Here is a 22,051-nt window from a genome sequence, read left to right as displayed (position 1 = left end):
TTCCCATCTGTAGTGGTCTTAAAGCTACAGGACAAAGGACTTGCGGCTGTAAATGAAATACATTTCAGAACACACTGCCTTCTATACCATCTAGAATACAAGTACATTGTTAACATTGAACTGTTTTTCCAAAATTAAATTTCATCTATATTTACTTTACAAAAATTATTAAAAACATGATAGATAGCTAGTGGGAAGCAGCTGCATAGCACAGGGAGATCAGCTCGGACCTCTGTGACCACGTAGAGTGGTGGGATAGGGAGGTTGGGAGGGAGATGCAAGAGGGAAGAGAAATGGGGATATAGGTATACTAGAGCTGATTCACTTTGTTATAAAGCAGATACTAACACACCACAGTAAAGCAATTATACTCCAATAAAGATGCTAAAAAGATAAGCAAAAAGTAGATTAAGGATGTAAACAAAACAAAACATAAAGCTGTTAGTAACAGGTATATGTCGGGAATGCTTGCACTATACAATAATACCTGTATTCTCCAGAGCTGCCCTCTGCTGAGACCATATCCAGTTTGGGTCCTTCTTTTAGTTCCTCATTTCCATCCTCTTTCTCTTCATCAGCGCTTTCATACTGATGTTCACTCTCTTCTTTAGTGTCGAATGATACGGACTTTGGCATCACAAGGTGGTGGACAACATTTCCCGATTTAAAGTCAGCAGCAGAATCTAGTTCTCTGCCCTCGGGAGGATCTGGAGAAGAGAAATATGTCAGAAAATAAATAAAGAAGTAAAAAGAACAGCTGGCCATGCTCCTACTGGTTGATACAACACTTCCATGGCCCTCGCACTTCTGCTGCTTGACAGTTTTCACAACACGTTCCCCCTCTTTCCAGCAGATCTCACACACTGCTGCTGATTATTTCTGGCCCTTTGGAGAAGGGATCAAAATCGTCTGATCCTGAGAGCATTTTTGTATGTCTCTGCCAGAACCTCACTGGAAAATGTTCACCCGATTTAAAGACAAATTCTACCGCGAAGCTCATTGATTCCTCAACCACTGAAAAGTGCCCCTGTTCCGTTTCATCATTTTCTCAGGTCATCCTACTGAGAATCTTTACATTTTTAGAAGCCCATCAGCCAAAAGTGAGGTATGCCATTTGTTTGCCCCTCGGGTGGTAGAAGGCAGCATACTTTTTCTCAAGATCCTAAAGGTCTTTAGAGAATTGGGCTTCAACTTGTGCATATCGTGCCTGAAAGTTTCTGAGAGGTTTGACCCGCTGCCTAACCGCCAGAGGCCAGCGCTGAGCACAGCCTGCCTTTGAGGCCGATGCCCCAGCAGGGGCTGCAAGGGCCTGAGGCCTGGGCTGCCCCTCGCCAGCTTCGGCCCTGTCGTCAGATCCACACGCCCCAGCCTCCCAGGACTCGGAGGCATCAGCCAGGACCTCGCCCGCCCAGAACACGGCCTCCGCTGCCGGCTCCTCTGCCTTCTGGGATGCCGCCCCCTCTGCAGGTTCCCACAGCTCCCAGGGCAGGGTGCCCTCTGCCTGGTACTCACTTCGCCAGATCTCACCTGCCTCTCCCAGGTCTCCCTGCCCCTGAGGAGGCGCGGCATCCGCTGTAGGGTCCGAGGGCCATCGGCAGCGGTGCCTGACCATCACGCAGCCAGTGTTGGGGTCGACCAGGACACGGTAGTTGTAGTGCCTGGGCTTCGGATGGCAATGGACCACATCCCGGAGCAGGGACTTAGAACACGCCGCAGAGGCCCCGTGGCCCGCGACCACTCCCGCGCCCTCCTGCCCATTCTCGTCCTCCTCTTCTGTCTCTTCGTCCTCCTCAACCTCCTCCGCAGTTTCGTCCCCCTCTTCTGACTGGTACACATCCTCCTCCTGGTCCTCGATGTCTAATTTAAACTCTTCCTCCTTCTCCTCCTCCGTCCTCTCCATCCCCTCCATCTCTTGTTCCGTGTCTTCCTCCATCTGCATCTCCCCCTCTTCCTCCTCCGTCTGTTCCTCCTCCTTCTCTGTCTCTTCCTCCTCCTCCTCCTCAGTTTCGTCCCCTTCTTCTGACTGGTACTCATCCTCCTCTTGGTCCTCGATGTCTAATTCAAACTCTTCCTCCGCCTCCTCCTCCGTCTCCTCCATCCCCTCCATCTCTTTCTCCGTGTCTTCCTCCATCTTCATCTCCTCCTCCGTCTCTTCCTCTTCCTCCTCCTCCTCCTCCACCATCTCTACATCCCAGTCTTCTTCCACTGCGGCCTGGGTGGCCTTCTGCCCACCATCCTCCTCGTCAAACGCTCTGGAGCGCCTCAGGGAGGCCAGCAGGGCCGCGGCCCGCTCGACTCCATCCATCCCTCCCGAAGGGGATGCACGGACCCCGAGGGGACTGGGGTCGCCACCCGCCCCGCCACCAGCTCCGTCCTGGCCACCTGGGATTAGCCCGTGCTCCTCTGTGGCAGACATGGCAGGAGGGACGCGCCAGACACGGATGGGGCTGCAGTGACGACCGCGGGGAAGATGGCGACCGCCGGGATGAGTGTCGCTGAGGGAGGGGACGCTGTGGGCAGCGGGGCCTCCGGGACGGGGTGGGGGCTGCAGAGAAGCCGGCTGCACAGGGGACAGGATTCAGCAAAGATGCCTCTGGGGGCCCCGCTACGGGAAGGGTAGACGGCCTGCCCGCGGTGCACCCCAGCGAGACTGGGACGAGGACGCTGCGCCCAGGGGCACAGGGCGGGAAAGAGCCTGACTGGCTGGCGACGGGAGGCGGACTTTAGAAGGGTCAACGAAGGGCCACTTCCTCCAGCGCCAGCTCTAAGCTCATTTGCCAGCAGCCAAGGATTGACAGCACCACCGTCCAATGAGTGATCAAGGTCTTCAGCTTCCCTGGAGGCCTTAAAGGCCCAGCTCACCCTGAGCCTCTGTGAGCGCACAGGAATCCCTTCCTTTTCATTCCACCCCTGCAAGCGCAAAACTACAATGTCCCTAAAGGGCGGCGCCCTGGGGTATGGGAACCTGCATGTGTTCCCCAACTGCCACCCTGGGGCAGCTCACGCTGATAGAGACACACTTAGTTCAAAAACGAGAGAGAGAGAAGGTGTATAGATCAAATCTCAGCAACGCTTAAAACCTCCCACAAGAGAGAGCAAGAGAATTTGGAGGTTTTAATGCTGTTAAGGCTACTTAGAAAAGGACATACAAAGTCGATATAGATGCAGGGAGAATGGAGAGTGGAAGAAGCAGTAAAGACAGGAGCTGGACAGTGTTTCATCAGGGCTCCCCAATTCACTTGCAGCCTCCAAGAAATGAAGACAGAGAGAGAGAGGGAAGAGAGAGAGAGACAGAGACACACAGAGACAGAGACACACACACAGAGAGAGATACTTGTTTTAAAGACTAGGCTGAGCACCTGCTCTGCACTGGATTGTGTACACCCCCTGCCTCCCAAATTCATACGATGAAGCTCATCCCCCACCCCACCCCGCCCCCAGGAGATGGTATTTGGAGACTGGGTCTTTGGTAGGTCATTCAGTTGTGAAGGTCAGGAGGCTGGGGTCTACACATTGGGATTACTGCCCTTACAGGAAGAGACCACAGATGGTGCTCTCCGCCCACCACCCCAACGTGAAGCCACAGGAAGAAGGCGGCTATTTTCAAGCCAAACGAGGGCCCTCACCAAGAACTCCACCATGCTGGCACCCTGACCTTGGGCTTCCTAGCCTCCAGAACTGTAGGAAATAAATAAATGTCTTGTTTAAGCCGCCCAGCCTATGGCATTTTATTAGGGCAGCCTGAGCAGACTAATACAGCATGGCAGACGTTAACAGGACAGGCTTCCTAGAATCATTTCTCGCTCAACAGTCCGAGACTTTTTTTTTTTTTGCGGTACGCGGGCCTCTCACTGTTGTGGCCTCTCCCGCCGCGGAGCACAGGCTCTGGACGTGCAGGCTCAGCGGCCATGGCTCACGGGCCCAGCCGCTCCGCGGCATGTGGGATCCTCCCAGACCGGGGCACGAACCCGTGTCCCCTGCATCGGCAGGCGGACTCTCAACCACTGCGCCACCAGGGAAGCCCAGTCCGAGACTTTTTGTTGTACTCAGCCCCACTTAGCCGAGTGGTCAAGGGTAACGAATGCTGAAAACGAGGAAGCAATCGACAACTATTTTATGCTAATCCCATTTACTACTGTCGCTGGGCACAGAAGCAAGACTGGGTGTTAGCTGTAACATACATGCTCAACTATTTGACAAGAGCTCCAAGAACACACAATGAGGACAGGATAGTCTCTTCAATAAATGGTGCTGGGAAAACTGGATATCCACGGGCAAAGATACTATGTTGGGCCCTTATCTTACACCATACCCCAAAATGAACTCAAAATGGATTAAAGACTTAAACGTAAGGCCTGAATCTGTAAAACTCCTAGAGGAAAACACAGGGGTAAGCTCCTTGACATAGGTTACGGCAATGATTTTTTTTTGAAATGACACCAAAACAAAGGCAACAAAAACAAAACTAAACAAGTGGACTACATCAAACTAAAAAGCTTCTGCACAGCAAAGGAAATAATTAACAAAATGAAAAGGCAACAGACCTGTGAAGCACAAGAAAATATTTGCAAATCATGTTATCTGTTGAGGGGATAATATGTAAAATATATAAGGAATTCAATCACCTCAACAGCAAACAAAAAAAGAAAAACCAAAACCAACAAATAATTAATAAAAGGGCACACGGTCCAAATATACGTTTTTCCAAAGAAGACATACAACTGGCGAATAGGTATATGAAAAGGTGTTCAACATCACTAACCATCAGGGAAATGCAAATCAAAGCTGCAATTAAGACATCACACCTATTAGGATGGCTATTATCAAAAGGACAAGAGATAGCAAGTGTTGGCAAGAGTGTGGTAAAATGGGAACACTCGTGCCCTGCTGGTGGGAAAGTAAAATGGTGCACCCACTGTGGACAACTGTATGGAGGTTCCTCAAAAGATTGAAAGTAGAGCTATCAGATCAGCCAGCAATCCCACTCCTGAAAACAGATCCAAAGGAGGTGATTTCTGCTCTGCTCTCTTATGCTCATTGCAGCATTATTGACAAGAGCCAAAGAATGGAGACAACCTAAGTGCTTTGAGCAGATGAAAGGATAAAGAACATATCATATACATATAAAAGACATATAAAAGAATTCTTCTTAAAAATTCACCTGAGGGCTTTCCTGATGGCGCAGTGGTTAAGAATCCACCTGCCAACGCAGGGGACGTGGGTTCGAGCCCTGGCCCGGGAAGATCCCACACGCTGCGGAGCAACTAAGCCCATGAGCCACAACTACTGAGCCTGCGCTCTAGAGCCTGTGAGCTGCAACTACTGAGCCCGCGTGCTACAACTACTGAAGCCCGCACATCTAGAGGCCGTGCTGCACAACAAGAGAAGCCACCGCAATGAGAAGCCCGCGCACTGCAACGAAGAGTAGTCCCCGCTCGCCGCAACTACAGGAAGTCCGTGCGCAGCAACGGAGACCCAACGCAGCCAAAAATAATAAATAAATGAAAGCAAAATAAATAAATAAAAAAATTTATTTGAAAGACTATTCTTACCTTTAGGGGGGTGATCCAGAGAGGAACAGGAACAGAGACAAGACATAGTAGATTCTCCTTCCATCAGACTTCTTGTCTCTCTCAGGAAATCTCTACAGGCACAGCTTAATAGTGAGCCAGCTGGAAAGGCAAAATAGGGATGGCAGAGACCCAGAAACTTAGAACAGGTTATAGAATTTTGAGCTCAGATATTAAACAACTTTTACTTACCTCGCATCTACTTCCTCTTATATATCCTGACAAAGAATGCAAACAGTATGCCTTCTGAGACAAAATAAACACAGAAGTGACTATAACATCAGCAACACCCACTTCCAAAATCACAAGAACAAAATTTAAGACCTTTGTTAGGAAGTGTACTTATGTTTATATAGTAAATCGGGAACCATTGACAGACTTTAATGAAATTTACATATGTCATTAATTTTGATGTAGAAAAAAAGTTCATGTGCATAGTGACTTCTCTTCTTTCTCCCATGGCCACCTAGGAAACTCAGAGATTAGGAAAAAAGCTTCCTTCCCCATATGTTTCTTTAATATTCCAGCCTCAGGTACATTCAACACCTCTGCCTGAGCCCCTGATGGAACACCACTCTCAGGTGAGGCAGTTTATCTACCTGAAGGATTTCAAAATACCCTTAAGAGTTTGGAAGAATTGGGAGATCTAAAGGTAAAATCTGTGCAAACACTACGTAGAGGCAAAAACCTTCTATGACTCAGAAACGTATCTGGAGGGCTGAGCGGGTGTGTGTGAGTGTATGGGTAAAGATTATTTCGGTTGAACTTTAGGCAAACTGTAAACATAAACTCTACACAGAAACACTTTCCAATCCCCTGTGTCTTTAAACTCATGAGATGAGCTGCCCTGCAGAGGCAGGACCTGGTATCTTTGGGCAGCTGTGGCAGTTAAAGAGTGTGAGCTCTCAAACCAGACTGCCTGGATAAAAGTTCCAGCGCACTTACAGGCTGTGAGATCTTGGGCTCAGGACTTAATATCTCAAATCCTGTCTTATATTATAATTCTCAATTTCTCCATCAGTAAACGAGGTGAAAAATAGTCCCAACCTCATCGGATTGCTGTACAGATTTAATGAGCTAATACTTTACAAGGGCCTACTTGATGTAGAGCTTGGCACAAAGTAAGTGCAAATTAATGTCTGGGCACATCACAAACTGAACACATTCCATGCTCACTGCTGTAGCTGCACAGATCATCTTTTAATCCTTCAAATATGCTATGTTCTCTTTCTTCTAATGGATCTTTGCCCATCTTTATTCCCCTAACTAGACCTTATGCATAGCTTTGGCCCCCTCTGACTTTCTAAGCCCTAATCATCCTTTCCGTCCCAACTCAGGCTTTTTTTTTTACAAGAAGCCTCTTCTCTGTTACGACCGGGTTGCACGTTTCTTTCTTTGTTATTTTTAAACTAAAGTGAAATTAAAATAACAAGAAATTAATGATTTTAGTCCATTTAAAATGGACAAATCAAATAAAACGTTTTAAAAATAGAATGTACCAATCAGTTCTTTTAGTACATTCACGATGCTGTGCAACCATCACCCCTATCTAGTTTCAGAGCATTTTCATCAACTCAGAAACAAACCCTGGGGCTTCACTGGTGGCGCAGTGGTTGAGAGTCAGCCTGCCGATGCAGGGGACATGGGTTCGTGCCCCGGTCCGGGAAGATCCCACATGCCGCGGAGCGGTTGGGCCCGTGAGCCATGGCCGCTGGGCCTGCACATCCGGAGCCTGTGCTCCGCAATGGGAGAGGCCACAATAGTGAGAGGCCCACGTACCGCAAAAAAAAAAAAAAAAAGAAAGAAATCCTATATCCAGGAAGCCGTCATACACCATTCCCTCCTATCCTCAAACACTGGCAACCACTAATCTCCTTTCTGCCACTATAGATTTGCCTAATCTGGACATTTCATAGAAATGGAATCATGCCATATGTGGCATTGTGTGTTTGTGTGTGTGTGATATTTTCTAATTTTTGTTCATGGTAGTTGTTATCTTTTTCCATTATGAACTTTCTTCTCATTCTAAAAAAAGATTCACTTCATGCATGATTGTGTATAACGATAGAAGAGAGTCTTCCATGTTGTATGAGTTTCTTGCCTGACTGAACCTGTTCTGGACTCTCCCTGAAAAAGACCAAGACTCCTTGGGCATAATGCCTGTACCAGTCCAATAACATACACAAAGATTGTATGCCATGACCAAAGGATTTTTATCCCAGGAATGTAATGTTGATTTAACATTAAGAAATCACAGGGTAGGGCCTTCCCTGGTGGAGCAGTGGTTAAGAATCCACACGACAATGCAGGGGACACAGGTTCGAGCCCTGGTCCGGGAAGATCCCGCATGCCGCGGACCAACTAAGTCCGTGCGCCACAAATACTGAGCCTGCACTCTAGAGCCCACGTGCCACAAGTACTGAAGCTCACGCGCCTAGAGCCCGTGCTCCACAACAAGAGAGGCCACCGCAATGAGAACCTTGCACACCTCAACGAAGAGTAGCCCACAGTCACCGCAACTACAGAAAGACCGCATGCCGCAACGAAGACCCAACAGCATCCAAAAATCAATCAATCAATCAATCAATCAGTCACAGTGTAGGGACTTCCCTGGTGGAGCAGTGGTTAAGAATCCACCCAACAATGCAGGGGACACGGGTTCGACCCTTGGTCCGGGAAGATGCCACATGCCGCGGAGCAACTAAGCCCGTGTGCCACAACTACTGAGCCTGTGTTCTAGAGCCCGTGAGCCACAACTACTGAGCCCACGTGCCACAACTACTGAAGCCGGCATGCCTAGAGCCTGTGCTCCGCAACAAGAGAAGCCACTGCAACGAGAAGCCCGCGAACTGCAACGAAGAGTAGGCCCCGCTCTCCGCAACTAGAGAAAGCCCGTGCGCAGCAACGAAGACGCAACGTAGACAAAATTAAAAATAAATAAATTTATATAAAAGAAAGAAATCACAGTGTAATACATCTAACAGAATACCAGACAAATCCTCATGATCATCTTAAGAGACGTTTACAAAGCCTGTAGCATAACTCAATACCCTTCCATGATAAAAACTCTCAAAAAACTAGGATTAGAAGATATCTTCTTCAATGCTCAACATCGCTAATTATTAGAGAAATGCAAATCCAAACTACAATGAGGTATCACCTCACACCGGTCAGAATGGCCATCAACAAAAAGTTTACAAACAGGGACTTCCCTTGGTGGTCCAATGGTTAAGACTCCACACTCCCTATGCAGGGAGCCCGGGTTCAAACCCTCGTCGAGGAACTAGATCCCGTATGCCGCAAGTAAGAGCCCACATGCCACAACTAAAAGACCCCGCATGCCGCAAGAGCCCACATGCCACAAGTAAAAGACCCCGCATGCTGCAAGTAAGAGCCCACATGCCACAACTAAAAGATCCCACACGCCGCAACTAAAAGATCCCACAAGTCACAAAGATCCCACATGCCACGACTAAAGATCCTGCATTCAACACCTAAAAGATCCCACGTGCAATAAAGATCCTGCACGTGGCAACAAAGATCCCACGTGTCCCAAATAAGAACCAGCACAGCCAAGTAAATAAATAAAATAAAATAAAATTTTAAAAAAAGTTTACAAACACTAAATGCTGGTGAAAGTATGGAGCAAAAGGAACCCTCCTACTCTGTTGGTGGGAAATTAAATTGGTGCAGCCACTATGGAAAACAGTGTGGAGGTTCCTCCAAAACCTAAACATAGAGTTGCCATATGATCCGGAAATTCCACTCCTGGGCATATATCCAGAGAAAACGCTAATTCAAAAAGATACATGCACCCCAATGTTCACAGCAGCACTATTTACGATAGCCAAGACATGGAAGAAACCTAAATGTCTATCGACAGATGAATGGATAAAGAAAACGTGGTACATATATACAATGGAATACCACTCAGCCATAAAGAATAATGAAATAATGCCACTTGCAGCAACATGCATGGACCTAGAGATTATTATACTAAGTGAGGTACGTCAGACAGAGAAAGACAAGTATCATATGATATCACTTACATGTGGAATCTAATACAAAATGATACAAATGAACTTATTGATATTTACAAAACAGAAACAGACTCACAGACATAGAAAACAAACTTATGGTTACCAAAGGGGAAAGGGGGTGGGGAAGGGATAAATTAGGAGTTTGGGATTAGCAGATATAAACTACTATATATAAAATAGGTAAACAGCAAGGTCCTACTGCATAGCACAGGAAGCTATATTCAATATCCTGTTGTTAAACATAATGGAAAAGAATATGAAAAAGAATGTGTGTGTGTGTGTATATATGTATGTATATATTTACATTTATATATATATATTTATATATATAAGTGAATCCCTTTGCCGTACACCAGAAGCTAACATAATACTATAAATCAACGACACTTCAATAAAAATATATTAAAAACTGAAACACAGTTATGAAGCCATAAAAAAGGTACAAACTCTTAGTTATAAAATAAATAAGGCATGGGGATGTAATGTACAGCATGATGACTATAGTTAATAACACTAGATTTTATCTTTGAAAGCTGCTAAGACAAAACCCTCTTAGGTTTGCTCTTAATAAGAGATTATAATAGGTTTTTCCTTACCTCCTAAGTAATCTCCGTAGAAAGCAGAGATTCTTTGTCTTCTCAGAAAAATTTCCTGTGCTTCTTGTTGATTTATCATGTCCTTTATTTGTAAGATAAATGAGTCTTCTTACTTCTAAAAGACAGAAGGCTGTTTTGAATCACATTACTTCCAATATTTACTTTTGAAATCTTTTATTACTACTCTGGTAAAATAGGTGGCCAAATAGTTTCTTAGTGACCCATGATTCTACTTAGCCAAGTGTACAAATCTTTTGCCATTTCTAACAACTTGTGATATTTGGCCTTTCCAAATTCAAATCCTAAATGAAATCTTCTTGATCTCATACTGATTTTTTTTTTTTTGCAGTACACGGGCTTCTCACTGTTGTGGCCTCTCCCGTTGCGGAGCACAGGCTCCGGACGCGCAGGCTCAGCGGCCACGGCTCACGGGCCCAGCCGCTCCGCGGCACGTGGGATCTTCCCGGACCGGGGCACGAACCCGTGTCCCCTGCATTGGCAGGCGGAATCTCAGCCACTGCACCACCAGGGAAGCCCTATATTCGTGTCCTTGTGTGAGTGAATTTGTAGGAATGCTCATGTGATTGAGTGAATGTTTGAGCAGGTTTGTATGGAGTGAATTGTTTAGAGTGTGGGTGACTGGGTTATGTCTATGTATTTGAGCACATTTGTGAGCATGTTCACGTGAGGGTATGAGGTATGAGCACATTTGTAGTGAGTGAATGTCTGAGCATGTGGGTGGGAAAGTACATGAATGTGTCTATATGCGTGAATAAGTTTTCAGCATGTTCATTTGTGTGAGCAAGGAGGAAACATGTTAATATAAGTGAATGTGTGAGCATGTGCATATATGTAGGCATGGACATTTGTGAGAGTGAATTTGTGAACTTTTTCACGTCTTACAGTGTGTTATGTGAGAATATTTGAGTGTTGAATAAATGGGGGTGTTCAAGTGTGTGGAACTTGTGAGCATGTGCATATATATTTTCATGTTTGTGTGAGTGAATATTTGTTTTCATGAGCTTGTTACGGTGAGAGTGTATTGTATGTTAAATCTGCGAGTGAATCTTTGTGTGTAAGTGAATGTTTGAGTTGATGCTGAGTGTGAGCATGTTTGTGTGAGAGTGAATAGGTACGCATATTTCTGTTTGTGAGTGTGTTAATGTGCCTGTGTAAGTGAATGGCTTCAGTGTGAACACAGTCTATATGACTATGTCTCTGTAAGTATGAGTTTGTGAGAATGCATGTTGTGCCAGTTAATGTGTGAGCATGGCCCTGTTTTTGAGTGTGCTAATGAGTGTAAATGAGGGAATGTGCTCATGTGAGATCTGTGAGTGTGTCTTCTTTGTGAATACATTTGTGAACATGTTCAGGTGAATGAGGGAATATGTGCACTGGTGGTAGCATATGTGAGTGTGTCTACATGTGTGTGAGAACTGAGGACGTCTGTGTTAGTGAATACGTCTGTATAAGAGCACGAATTTGTTTTAGTGAATTTGTATGGTCATGGGTGAGAACAGGTAGGTGTATGTGAGTGAACACTGAGATGTTTGTGCATGTGAATGAGTAAATACGGGAGTAAGACTGGACACGTGATTTGTATAAATCATCATATCTAAGAGTATATATGCAAATGACTTTTTAACACGTGTGTGTTTGATTGAATGTGTTAGCATTTGAGCGTGTGATCATGTTAAGATGGGGATGCCCATGTGTGACTGAATGTATGAGTATGTCCTTGTTTGTGTGTTTATATATATTAACGAGAGAAGGTGTGAGCGAATGAACGTAAGCATGTATGAGTGTGTCTTGCGTGTGAATGAATTCTTGGGCATGTTCTCGTGAATAAATGTGTGACCAAGTCTGTGGGATTGAATGTGTGACAATGTAGATGTAAGTGCGTCTATGTGTGTTAGTAATTTGTAAGCATGTTGTGAGTGAACAGGTGTTCACCTTTAAGCATGTTAATGTGTGGGGGTATTTGTGTGCGACTGTGTGAGCGTTTGTAAGTATGAGCATGTTCATGGACAAATGAAGACATGAGCATGCTCCTTTTGCGATCATGTTATTTTATGGAAGTTAAAGTGTATATACAGGGACTTCCCTGGCAGTCCAGTGGCTAAGACTTTGCCTTCCAATGCACGGGATGCAGGTTCAATCCCTGGTCGGGGAGCTGAGATCCCACACGGCCAGAAAATCAAAACAGAAAACAGAAGCAATATGGTAACAAATTCAATAAAGGCTATTAAAAAAAAGGTCCACATCAAAAAAAAATCTTTAGAAAACAGTGTATGTACATATAAGTGCAAATGAGTCTGTCTAGTGTGTGAATGATTTTGTGAGAATGTTCACATGAGTAAATACATGTATTATCATGCTCATGTGACTGAATGTTCACACATGTTTGTGCAAGTGACAGAATGTGTAAGACTGTTCGTGAGTACAGGAGTTAATCTGTCACTGTGCCCTTTGGAGTGAATTGTGAGCATGTTATTATAAGTAACAATGTGTATGTGTGCATGTATATTATCAATTTTTGTGTCTGAGTAAATTCACAAGTTTATTTGTGTGTTTGAACACACATATGAGTGAATGGTAATCAAGTTTTATACTTAATATGTTGATATGCATCTGTGACTGGGTGTGAGAATATGTGCAAGTGATTATTTGTGAATCTCTACGTGTGCAAGCCAATTTTAAACCATGTTTGTATTTGTAAGTGAACATGTCAATGCGTGTGAGCCTAAATTAAAGTACACACATCAGTAAATATATGAGTGTTGATACATGAGTGAATGAATATATGGTTATATGACCATATTTTCACGAGTGAGTGAAGGTGTGAGCATTTCATGTGTGTAGCCATGTTGGTTTGAGTAATGGTTGCTCGTCTGAGTGAGTGAATGAGCACGTATCTGTGAGTACATAAGCGTCTCCACCAGTGTGAGTAAACGTCTGAGCGAGATCATGTCAGGGAATAAATGTGTGTGCATGTATGAGATTGATGTGTGAGCCTATTCAGGCATAAGTGTGTCGGTGTGAGTATATTTGTGTATTTAACACATATTTGTACCTATTCACGTGTATGAGTAAATATGTGAATTTGTTCATGGAGGTTAGCTTGCTCATGTGTGCGAGTTAATCTGTAAGCATACTAGTTTGCATGGGGTTGCTAATGGATGAGTAAACTTATGCGTGAATATGTGAGCATCTACTTGTGAGGGTATATGTACATCTGGGATGTCTGAACATGTGAATTTCATGATGAGTGTCAAAATGTTTATTTACAATTGAATGGGTAAGTGTGTTCCTATTTGTGTTCATTTGCACGGGCAAAGGGTTTGAGAGTGTACGTATATGCAGGATCTGTGCACGTGAGCCGAAATTAGTACGTCTTTAGGTTGGAATAAATTTGTGATCATGGTTGTATGAGGGAATGGATGTTTGGGCATTTTTGGGTGTGTGAGTGAATGTTGCAAGTGTGTTTATGTATGTGAGCTTCTTAATGGAAGAATCTATTTCTGGGAGTGAAAGTGTGAGTGTGTGTGTTTGGAAGCATGTTCATTTGCAAGTGACTGTGTAAGGATGTCCCTGTTTGTGCTTACGTGCACAACCTGTGAGGGAATGTGTATGTACGTGTGACACATATGAATGCCTTGTGCATGAGTGATACTGTAACCATGTTCATTTAAGTGACTGGGTGAGCCAGTTTGAGTGAATAAATGTGTCAACATATTTTATGAGTGTCACTGAGCATACATATAAGTGTGTTCATGCCAGTGAATGAATATATGAATGTTATTTGTCTGTCAGAGAGTTAACGTGTGGGTGTATTTGACTACGTGAGTGAATGTGTATGCAAGTAAACACGTGAGTGTGTAATATGTGGGATAATAATTTCTGTCGGGAATGCGGGAGCATGTTCATATGTGGAGCAGGCACTCTGGGGACTTAACATGTAAGTATATTTACATATTGAGTATGACTGCATGTGTGATCAAGTTCATACGTGTGACTGTTGATGAGCATCAGCACGTGTTTGTGAGTATACGTGAGTTTGTCTCTGTGCGAGAGTAACTTTGTTTGATGTTAACAGTGAATAAATATATACGCATGTCCTTATTTGAGGGTGTTCATCTGTGGGTGACTGTGTGAGCATGTTCATGTGTGTGAGGGACTGAGTGTGTTTGTAGGTGAATAAACGTGTAAAGATACTCACAGGTGAGTGACTGTGCAAGGAGCATGATACAGTGAGAGTATATCTGTGTGTGACTGAATATGTATTTTAGTTTGTGAGCAGGCTAATGCATGTGCATAAGTGAATACGTGGCTGTGTCCATGTAAGCAAACACAAGTGTGCCCGTGTGTAAGTGAATTTGTGAGCAAACTCATGTGACTGAGTGAATGTGTGAACGTGTCCATATATGTGAGTCTGTGTTTGTATGAATTCTTGAGTATCTTATTGTGTGAGTAAATAGTGAGCATGTTTGTATATGTGAGCATATTAATGGGAGAGGGAGAATGGATATGTGTGAAAATGAATTTATGGGAGGGTCGCTATGTATGTGAATGAATTTGTGAGCATGTTTGTGTGCATGAGATTGTTGATTGTGTGAACCCATTAACACCAAGTATGCCACTGTGTGGGAGTGAACGTGTCAGTGTGTTGATGTGTGTGAAGGAACGTGAGTGATCTTGCGTATGCGATCATATTCATGTGTGCAATGAATTCGTAAGCACTGTCATGTACGTGAACATGGTATTTCAAATATATCTGGGTGTCTGAATATGTAGATACATGTTCCTAAACCAGGGTATCTACAAGTGCTAGTAAACCTGTGAGTGAGTGTGTGAACATGTGCATGTGAATCTTTAAGCGTGTTTGATCGTGTAAGCTTGTTAATGTTTGATTACATTTGAATGAGTGAACATGTGAGTGTGTATGAATTTATCTGAGTGTATCCATATGCATGAGTGAAGGTGTGGACTTCATGGTGTGTGAGCATGTTTGTGGGTAAGTGAATATGTGAGCATGCCTGTTTGTGACTGTGTTAATGTGTGCATGTGAGCGAATGTGTGAGTTTTACATGTGAGCATACTTGAGTGTGTGTGTGTTTGTGTGTGTGAGTGAATCCGTGGGCATCTTCATTTTATTGAGTGAATATGTGACCAAGTTTGTGTGAATAAATGACTGTGTAAGCAGAATGTGCTTAAATTTGCCATCTTATACATTGCTGTGACTAAGGCAACATGCAGGTTTGTTTTGGTGGGCAATTGTATGTATGTTCTTTCTTGCTCAGAGTGGTGTGATCGTTGCTTGAGTTTCCTGCCAACTACCAGTAACAAACAGCTGGGTGGGCCAAGTGATTTCAAAAACAGATTGTACATTTGTCCCATTTCTGTCCCTGTTTATCACAAGGCTGCTGAATTTCAGTGCAGGGCTACCTGTTCCAATGCTTCCATTCTAGGGGAAATTTTTCTTGGGCAGCTGTTTGTATAGCTTTCACAGCCTCAGACGTGGCCTCTTGGGAGGTGGTCACGTAACGCTACCAATAGATTTCCTCCCAGATTACCTTTGCCACTGGGCTTCTCATTTTTGTTCCGTAAGATGGGATGTATATGTTTTAAGATCCCCAGAAGAGTAACATTGGGCTGCAATTTCCCTCAAGTCTTTCCCAAGTGCTTATTAACGATGGCCTTGGTAAGCCTGACAAATTTTGTAAACGTTGTAACCAAGTAGCTGTCAATTTGGATGGAAAAACTCCCACGTAGGGCTTCCCTGTGGGCGCAGTGGTTGAGAGTCCGCCTGCCAATGCAGGGGACACGGGTTCGTGCCCCGGTCTGGGAAGATCCCACATGCCATGGAGCGGCTAGGCCCGTGAGCCATGGCCGCTGATCATTAGCGTCCGGAGCCTGTGCTCCGCAACGGGAGAGGCCACAACAGTGAGAGGCCCGCGTACCGCAAAACAACAACAACAACAACAACAAAAAACTCCCACGCAGAGACTGGTTAGATTTCTCCATGGGATCAAATATGTTTTCATGAGAACTGTCTTTGCTGTCACACCCAAAAGCTGTGATTGTTTACTGTGGGCAGTAAGTGCTGCAGCTGTTGAAGAACCCAGTCCCACTGAGTGTGATGTAAATCTTGAAGGTGGTATTGTAAGAACGTTAGGTTAGGAAAGAATTCCCAAACTGGATGAAGCTCCTGACATTTTAGACATGCCTTGTCCTGGGTATTATGTTGTATACATTCCTTTCCTTGTGTGTGTGTGTGTGTGTGTGTGTGTGTGAGTATGTGTGTGTGTGTGTATTTATATATAAAATATGACCTACCAACCCGGGGGAAATTCATGATAAGTTGCCCTTGGTCAATTAGTGTAATTTTTTTTAGTGCAAGCTTCAGTAAATGGGACTTGTGCTAGAGAGAGAGAAATCGTTATAACTACTAAGAAAAGAGACCAATAGTTGTTAAGGTATACGTTTTTGGCAGCGTTTACATTCATCATTATGCCAGGGATTAGTAAGAGCTATAATTTTATCTAATTGTAACCCCATAGAGTTTGTCGGTATGGCTCTTCATTACAGCATTTTTAATATGACTACACTGATCACAAGCATGCTGGCTGTACTACCGGGTGCATACTCTCCCTGGGATGCCTTAAATAAGACTCAAGAGATAGTGGCTCTATTTGCTTAATGGCACTACTTTATAACACTGGGTCTCATCTGATTTGAGGTGAAAGTTGGCCCTGAGGGTTTAGAAGGCATCTATGAGTCATTAAGTGTTATCCGAAGAGTCTGGCTTAGCCAGAATGGGTGTTGCTAGTAGTAGAAGAGACAGGAGAAGGTCGCTAGCCTCAGTGTTGGTATCTGTGGTCATGTCAGTAGGATTGACCAACCTGAATAGCCAACAGCATGGCTCCCATTGTCCCCAACCTGACCTATGTTGTAAGAGTCCCTGTTGTGTGCATGTGGTATACTGTTTCCAACACACCCTGTCAACAGAAGTGTGTGGATTACTAGGGCTGGGTGAACCGCAAATAGACAGATAGTCAACAATGGCAAGGGCAGTAACTCCTCAGGTAAGAAGGGGCATACTAACAGGGTAGGGATTAAGGTTGGAGGTCACCTGTAGCCATCAGTAGGGGACCTGATTGTCCCTGGGTGTTGTTCAGATGGGGTTACCTGGTCTGGGAGAGGTTTCGCTCCACCCCCTGGGTTCCACAGTGCCTTTAGTGGAGCAAAGTACAGGGATGGCAGATAAGGACACCTCTTTCTCCAGAAAGTGGTGGGTAGTTTGCTTGGCTTATACTGGATGACGAACGAACACAGGCTAAGGATGGTTTCAGAATCACTGGTCCACGTCAGGTTCTCATCAGGATCACGAAGGAAGTGGCTCAGCTCCGGGTTTTCTATGAGGGAGAAAGGAAAGATGAAAGTACCTGGTGAAAGTTTCTTTTCTGTGCATGGCAATGCCTGGGCTCCCATGTCTGTGAAAACTGACAACCGGGTCGTGTCTGCAGTGGAGGTGTACACCAGCAGAGAGAGAAATGTCTCTGTTGGGGGTCTCGTCATTTGTTGTGAATTTAAATATGGTGTAGTTATGCCACAGGGGCATGAACTTAATATAATCTGGACCGTGGGCAGTATTTTTGACCACCTGAAGGGCCACTGCCCTCCAAGTTCTCTCAACAGCCCTTGAGTTAAAAGTCCATTATGTCGGGGCTTCCCTGGTGGCGCAGTGGTTGAGAGTCCGCCTGCCGATGCAGGGGACACGGGTTCATGACCCGGTCCGGGGAGATCCCACATGCCGCGGAGCGGCTGGGCCCGTGAGCCATGGCCGCTGAGCCTGCGCGTCCGGAGCCTGTGCTCCACAACGGGAGAGGCCAAAACAGTGAGAGGCCCGTGTACAGCAAAAAAAGAAAAAAAAAAGTCCATTATGTCTTTCCATGATCCCTGCTACTGGAAGATGATAGGATAGGTGACAACCCCTAGCAATGTTTTCTTGTAATGCCCGTTGCTGGTTTGCTTTACAGGGATGTGGGAACTTTGGTCTGACGGGATAACTTCTGCGGCAGCCCCAAGGGCTGTAAAAGCTATTTTGTCAAGCCCTCAATAATATGAGGAGACGCCTGTGCCTTGCATGGATACACTAATGGAAGGCCTGTATAGAAGGCCGGGAGGTTATGGTAAATTAACTGCAGTGGCAGGGTATGTGGTGATTTTCTCATGGAGTTGCAGCACTCTAGTAGGGCCAGCTTTAGCTCAATCCAGTAGATCCCATTATCATTTGAGCAGAGGCCTTTGTTGCTCTACGGGGAGCTTCTGCCACTACCTAGGACATAACAGGAATCTCAAACCACAGGACAACTGGCTCTGCTCCAGTAAAGCCTTCAGTTTCAATAAGGGCTCAGTGCACCTCCAGAAGCTGCCTCTCCACTGGCCAATACCTTTGGACTGAGTCTGGGAGTCACTTATGCCAAAGGCCCACGGACATTTGGTCCAGCGGCTCCCATAAGTGAACGTTAGGGTGGCCGAAACTTCCAATTGTAAGTCCTGCCCTCAGAGCACTAGTGGGAGAGCTGAAATGATAGCCTTCTTTAGTCTTATCTAGTGCCTTTTGTGGCTCAGGTCCCCACGGAAAAGTGGAGGGCCAATGGGTGACTCCGTAGATGGGAGCCAGCAAATATTTGAGGTTGGCACCAGAATGCAAACATGCCTACCAAATGTTGGGCTTTCTTTACCAATCTGGGAGGTTGGCTGGAGCACTAGGAGCTTTTCTTTCACCCAGTTGCGACTAGTTTACCCTTCTGAGTTTCAAACATAGCCCGGAAATTTAACAACCTAGGAGGTGCCTTGTACCTTATGGCGGGCAATTGCCCATCCCCTCTCAGGGAGGTGTTCACTCACAGCTGTGATGGTGTGTGACACAGAGTCTTGTCCAGGTCCAGTGACCAGGATATCATCGATACAATGCCAGAGCTGAGTCTCTGCAGGAGGTGGCTGGTGCCGAGCAAGCATCTAGGTCCCGAATGCAAATCCCACGGGAAATCACGGGGGCATTCATGTACCCCACAGGTCACTGGGAAAAAGGTGTACTGTTGATCCTCCAAGGGGAAGGCAAAGTGTGATATTTAACAAAGAGAACATGTTAGCCCAGTCTATGACTCTGAACCATTTACCAGTGTTATTCTGAATGTCATTCATTAAGGGAACAATTCATGGTAGAGGGGCTCTAATACAGGGAGCAGCCTTGTTTAACTCTCTCTAGTCTACAGACAGCCTGTACTCATTAGAAGTGGCTTTAAGCACAGGCCATACCAGAGAACTGAAAGGTGGGAATCCATTCCTTTCTTTAACTAAGTCAGCTAGGACAGGCCATAATCCTTCAGTGCTTTCCTTTTACTCAGTACCTCTTACACGGGTAGAGCAAGGTGAACTGGTTCCCACTGGCCAGCGCCCACCAGTGGCATCGAAACCTTAGGCTTGTTTCATGAGGTTACCTGCTGACTGAGGAAGTCCATTCCAGTAATGGGCAAAGAGCCTCAGAGAACAACCAGCGCAGAAGCATCTTTTAGCAAAACTAAGCCCATATTAAAAGCTAAGCAGATGGGACTTCCCTGGCGGTCCAGCGGTCGACTCCGCACGTCCACTGCAGGGGGCGTGGGTTCGATCACTGGTTGGAGAACTAAAATCCCGCACGCCACACAGAAAGTTAAAAAAAAAAAAAGCTAAGCAGATAATGATCCCTTCAATTAATTCTCCTCCAAAGCCCGGCATCTCCTGGTGGGGGGAGGGGGGCGGCACTTTAAAGTATGAGTGCTTCCTGGGATTAGGGAGCTTTGGACACCTGTGTCCACCAGAGCCAGCCAGTGTTGTTAATAGTTTACAGTTCACGTGGTAAAAGGGCTACTGTCGGCCAGAAGAGGCCTGCTTTGAGGCCAATGGGTCCTGATGTGGGAGCAGGTCCTTGCCACTGGCAGAGGTCAGGGGCAGACATGGAAGGTAAGGTTGTCTCTGAAGGAAAAGCCTGGCCAGGTTGGAGTCTGACTTTAGTAAATATTTTAATTGCTCCACAGATTTACCAGAGATCATCTAATATCTCTGGGCTCCTTGTCCCTTAGGGTCCAATACAAGCAACGTCTCTAGTTCATTTCAGGGTTCACGCTTAAGAGGGCGCCTGGTTTTAAGTGGTTTATTTGGCCGAGGAAGGGGGCAATCGCTCTATGGAGAGTAATTTTGATTTAGGCCAGGTGGGGTATTGTTAACAGGCAGCACTTGACTTTGAATTTGTCTTTCGTGAGTTTCTGTTAAATCCAGGGCAGCTATGTCCTCTTGAACTGTCTCAGGATGAGCCATCACTGTCAGGAAAGAGGACTTACACTTTTCAGGAGCACCCCCTGAGAAACAACTTGGTGGACTCAGGACAAAATTCAGCCTCCTCGAGACTTGGCAAATCACCAGGCTGCATGCCATCTGTCGCCTGATAAGCCCATCCCAACATCCCCAGCTGTTGGAGGCTAATGTTTTCCTTTAAGAGTTTGCCCAGGATCACTATGAGGCTTAACGTAGGGTGGGCAGCCTTCTAAGAAATAAAAATCCACATCAACAACGTATCTACCTACTTATCTATCTATCTATCTATCTCTCTGTCTATCTATCTATCTATCTATCTATCTATCTCCATGGCCTCCTCTGGGACCATTCCTAGCTTCTGCACTAATTGCGTGAGATACTTCAGTAGGGACACCATTTTCCCATCCCATAGTATGGCAGTCAATTGATTAATTACATTCCCTGCTAGGTGGAGCTCACTGTCCCCCAGGTTCTATACAGCCAGAGAGCCCTTTTTTCATTTGGCTCTTCGGCTACGTCCCTAAGGAGAGACTGGGTCTCACGGATGGGTGAGAGAAAGGGTATGTTTCCTCCTCCACCTGAGAGCACACCTCACCTCCTTAGCCCTCCTACTTTGTCTCTTCTGTCTTTATTACTTTGTGAGTGGTTACCAGCAAAAAAGAGGATAAATAACTGTCAGGATGGTATTGCACTGCCTTTTCTTCTAGAGGGCACCAGACCTCTTTTCCCAGGGTTCTCCAATTTGTCTCGACTTCCAAAGGAGTTAAGGCTCCAAGCAAAAACAACAGTGAACAGAGCCCGACACGTCTTGTGGTTTGGAGCATGTGTTCATTAAGACAGCCACCTCCAGGACTTCCCTGGCGGTCCAGTGGTTAAGACTCTGCGGTTCCACTGCAGTGGGCACGGCTTCGATCCCTGGTCAGGGAACTGATATCCCACGTGCCGTGCAGCCAAAAAGAACAAAAAACAAAAAAGACAGCCACCTCCTTCAAGTCCTGGGAGCAGCAGGAATATTCACTTCCGTGCATTCAGTCATTCTAAGTAATGCTTTTTTAAGCCCACATCCTTTGGGGGAGGGACTAGAAAGATGCCATCTGCAACAGCAGGTCGGAGTGAGACAGCAGCAGAGACAGGCTAGCTGTTTACAAAGATGTCCTAAGAGACCAGCCTCGGCCTGACACCTCTGCCTTATTGACTCATTTACCTGCCATAGCCGCGCCCTGGCCATGAGGATGTCCTCTCACCTCAGAGCACCCCAGATCACCAGCCCAGCTACAGGGAGCCTGTTATGGGATCAGAGGTAGCCCACTCTTGGTCCAGAGGCCCGCACTCCTCCCCTTTTCCTATTTGGGCCCACAGGTCTTACAACGTCTAGTACCTGCCTAGTGAGGGACCCAGGTGGCTGGGCGGATCTTTCTTGGGGAGCCCAGTGCCTCTGATCCCCAAAACTCAGTTACAATGGCATGGGTTGGCTCAAATACTGCTG

The 22,051-nt window shown here is 45.6% G+C and overlaps 1 protein-coding gene and 1 long non-coding RNA gene across 4 annotated transcripts; both read right to left on the bottom strand.

The window, feature by feature from the left end:
- Positions 1-196: 196 nt before the first annotated feature.
- LOC149744214 (uncharacterized) lies at positions 197-21,118 on the bottom strand. Of its 3 annotated transcripts, none has more exons than XR_016391304.1 (5): positions 19,120-21,118; positions 17,395-17,621; positions 10,207-10,321; positions 5,553-5,816; positions 197-707 (listed from the first exon to the last, which is right to left on the bottom strand). It is a non-coding gene; the product is annotated as an uncharacterized LOC149744214 (long non-coding RNA). The 3 variants fall into 3 exon arrangements; XR_016391303.1 differs by having other exon boundaries at positions 200-707; positions 5,553-5,672; XR_016391302.1 differs by having other exon boundaries at positions 5,553-10,321.
- Positions 714-2,595, bottom strand: LOC149744215 (uncharacterized). Its single transcript, XM_089904237.1, has one exon. It carries the CDS (start codon positions 2,414-2,416, stop codon positions 1,163-1,165), a length of 1,254 nt encoding a protein of 417 aa, XP_089760363.1. The 5' UTR covers positions 2,417-2,595; the 3' UTR covers positions 714-1,162.
- Positions 21,119-22,051: the final 933 nt, after the last annotated feature.

Source organism: Delphinapterus leucas, chromosome X, assembly GCF_059928025.1.
Source record: "Delphinapterus leucas isolate spDelLeu-1000000601 "Yukka" chromosome X, BTC_Dleu_Yukka2, whole genome shotgun sequence".
In the NCBI taxonomy this organism is placed as follows: domain Eukaryota; kingdom Metazoa; phylum Chordata; class Mammalia; order Artiodactyla; family Monodontidae; genus Delphinapterus; species Delphinapterus leucas.
The sequence above is the reverse complement of the archived record's forward strand: the minus strand, read 5'-3'. Positions and strand labels throughout refer to the sequence as shown.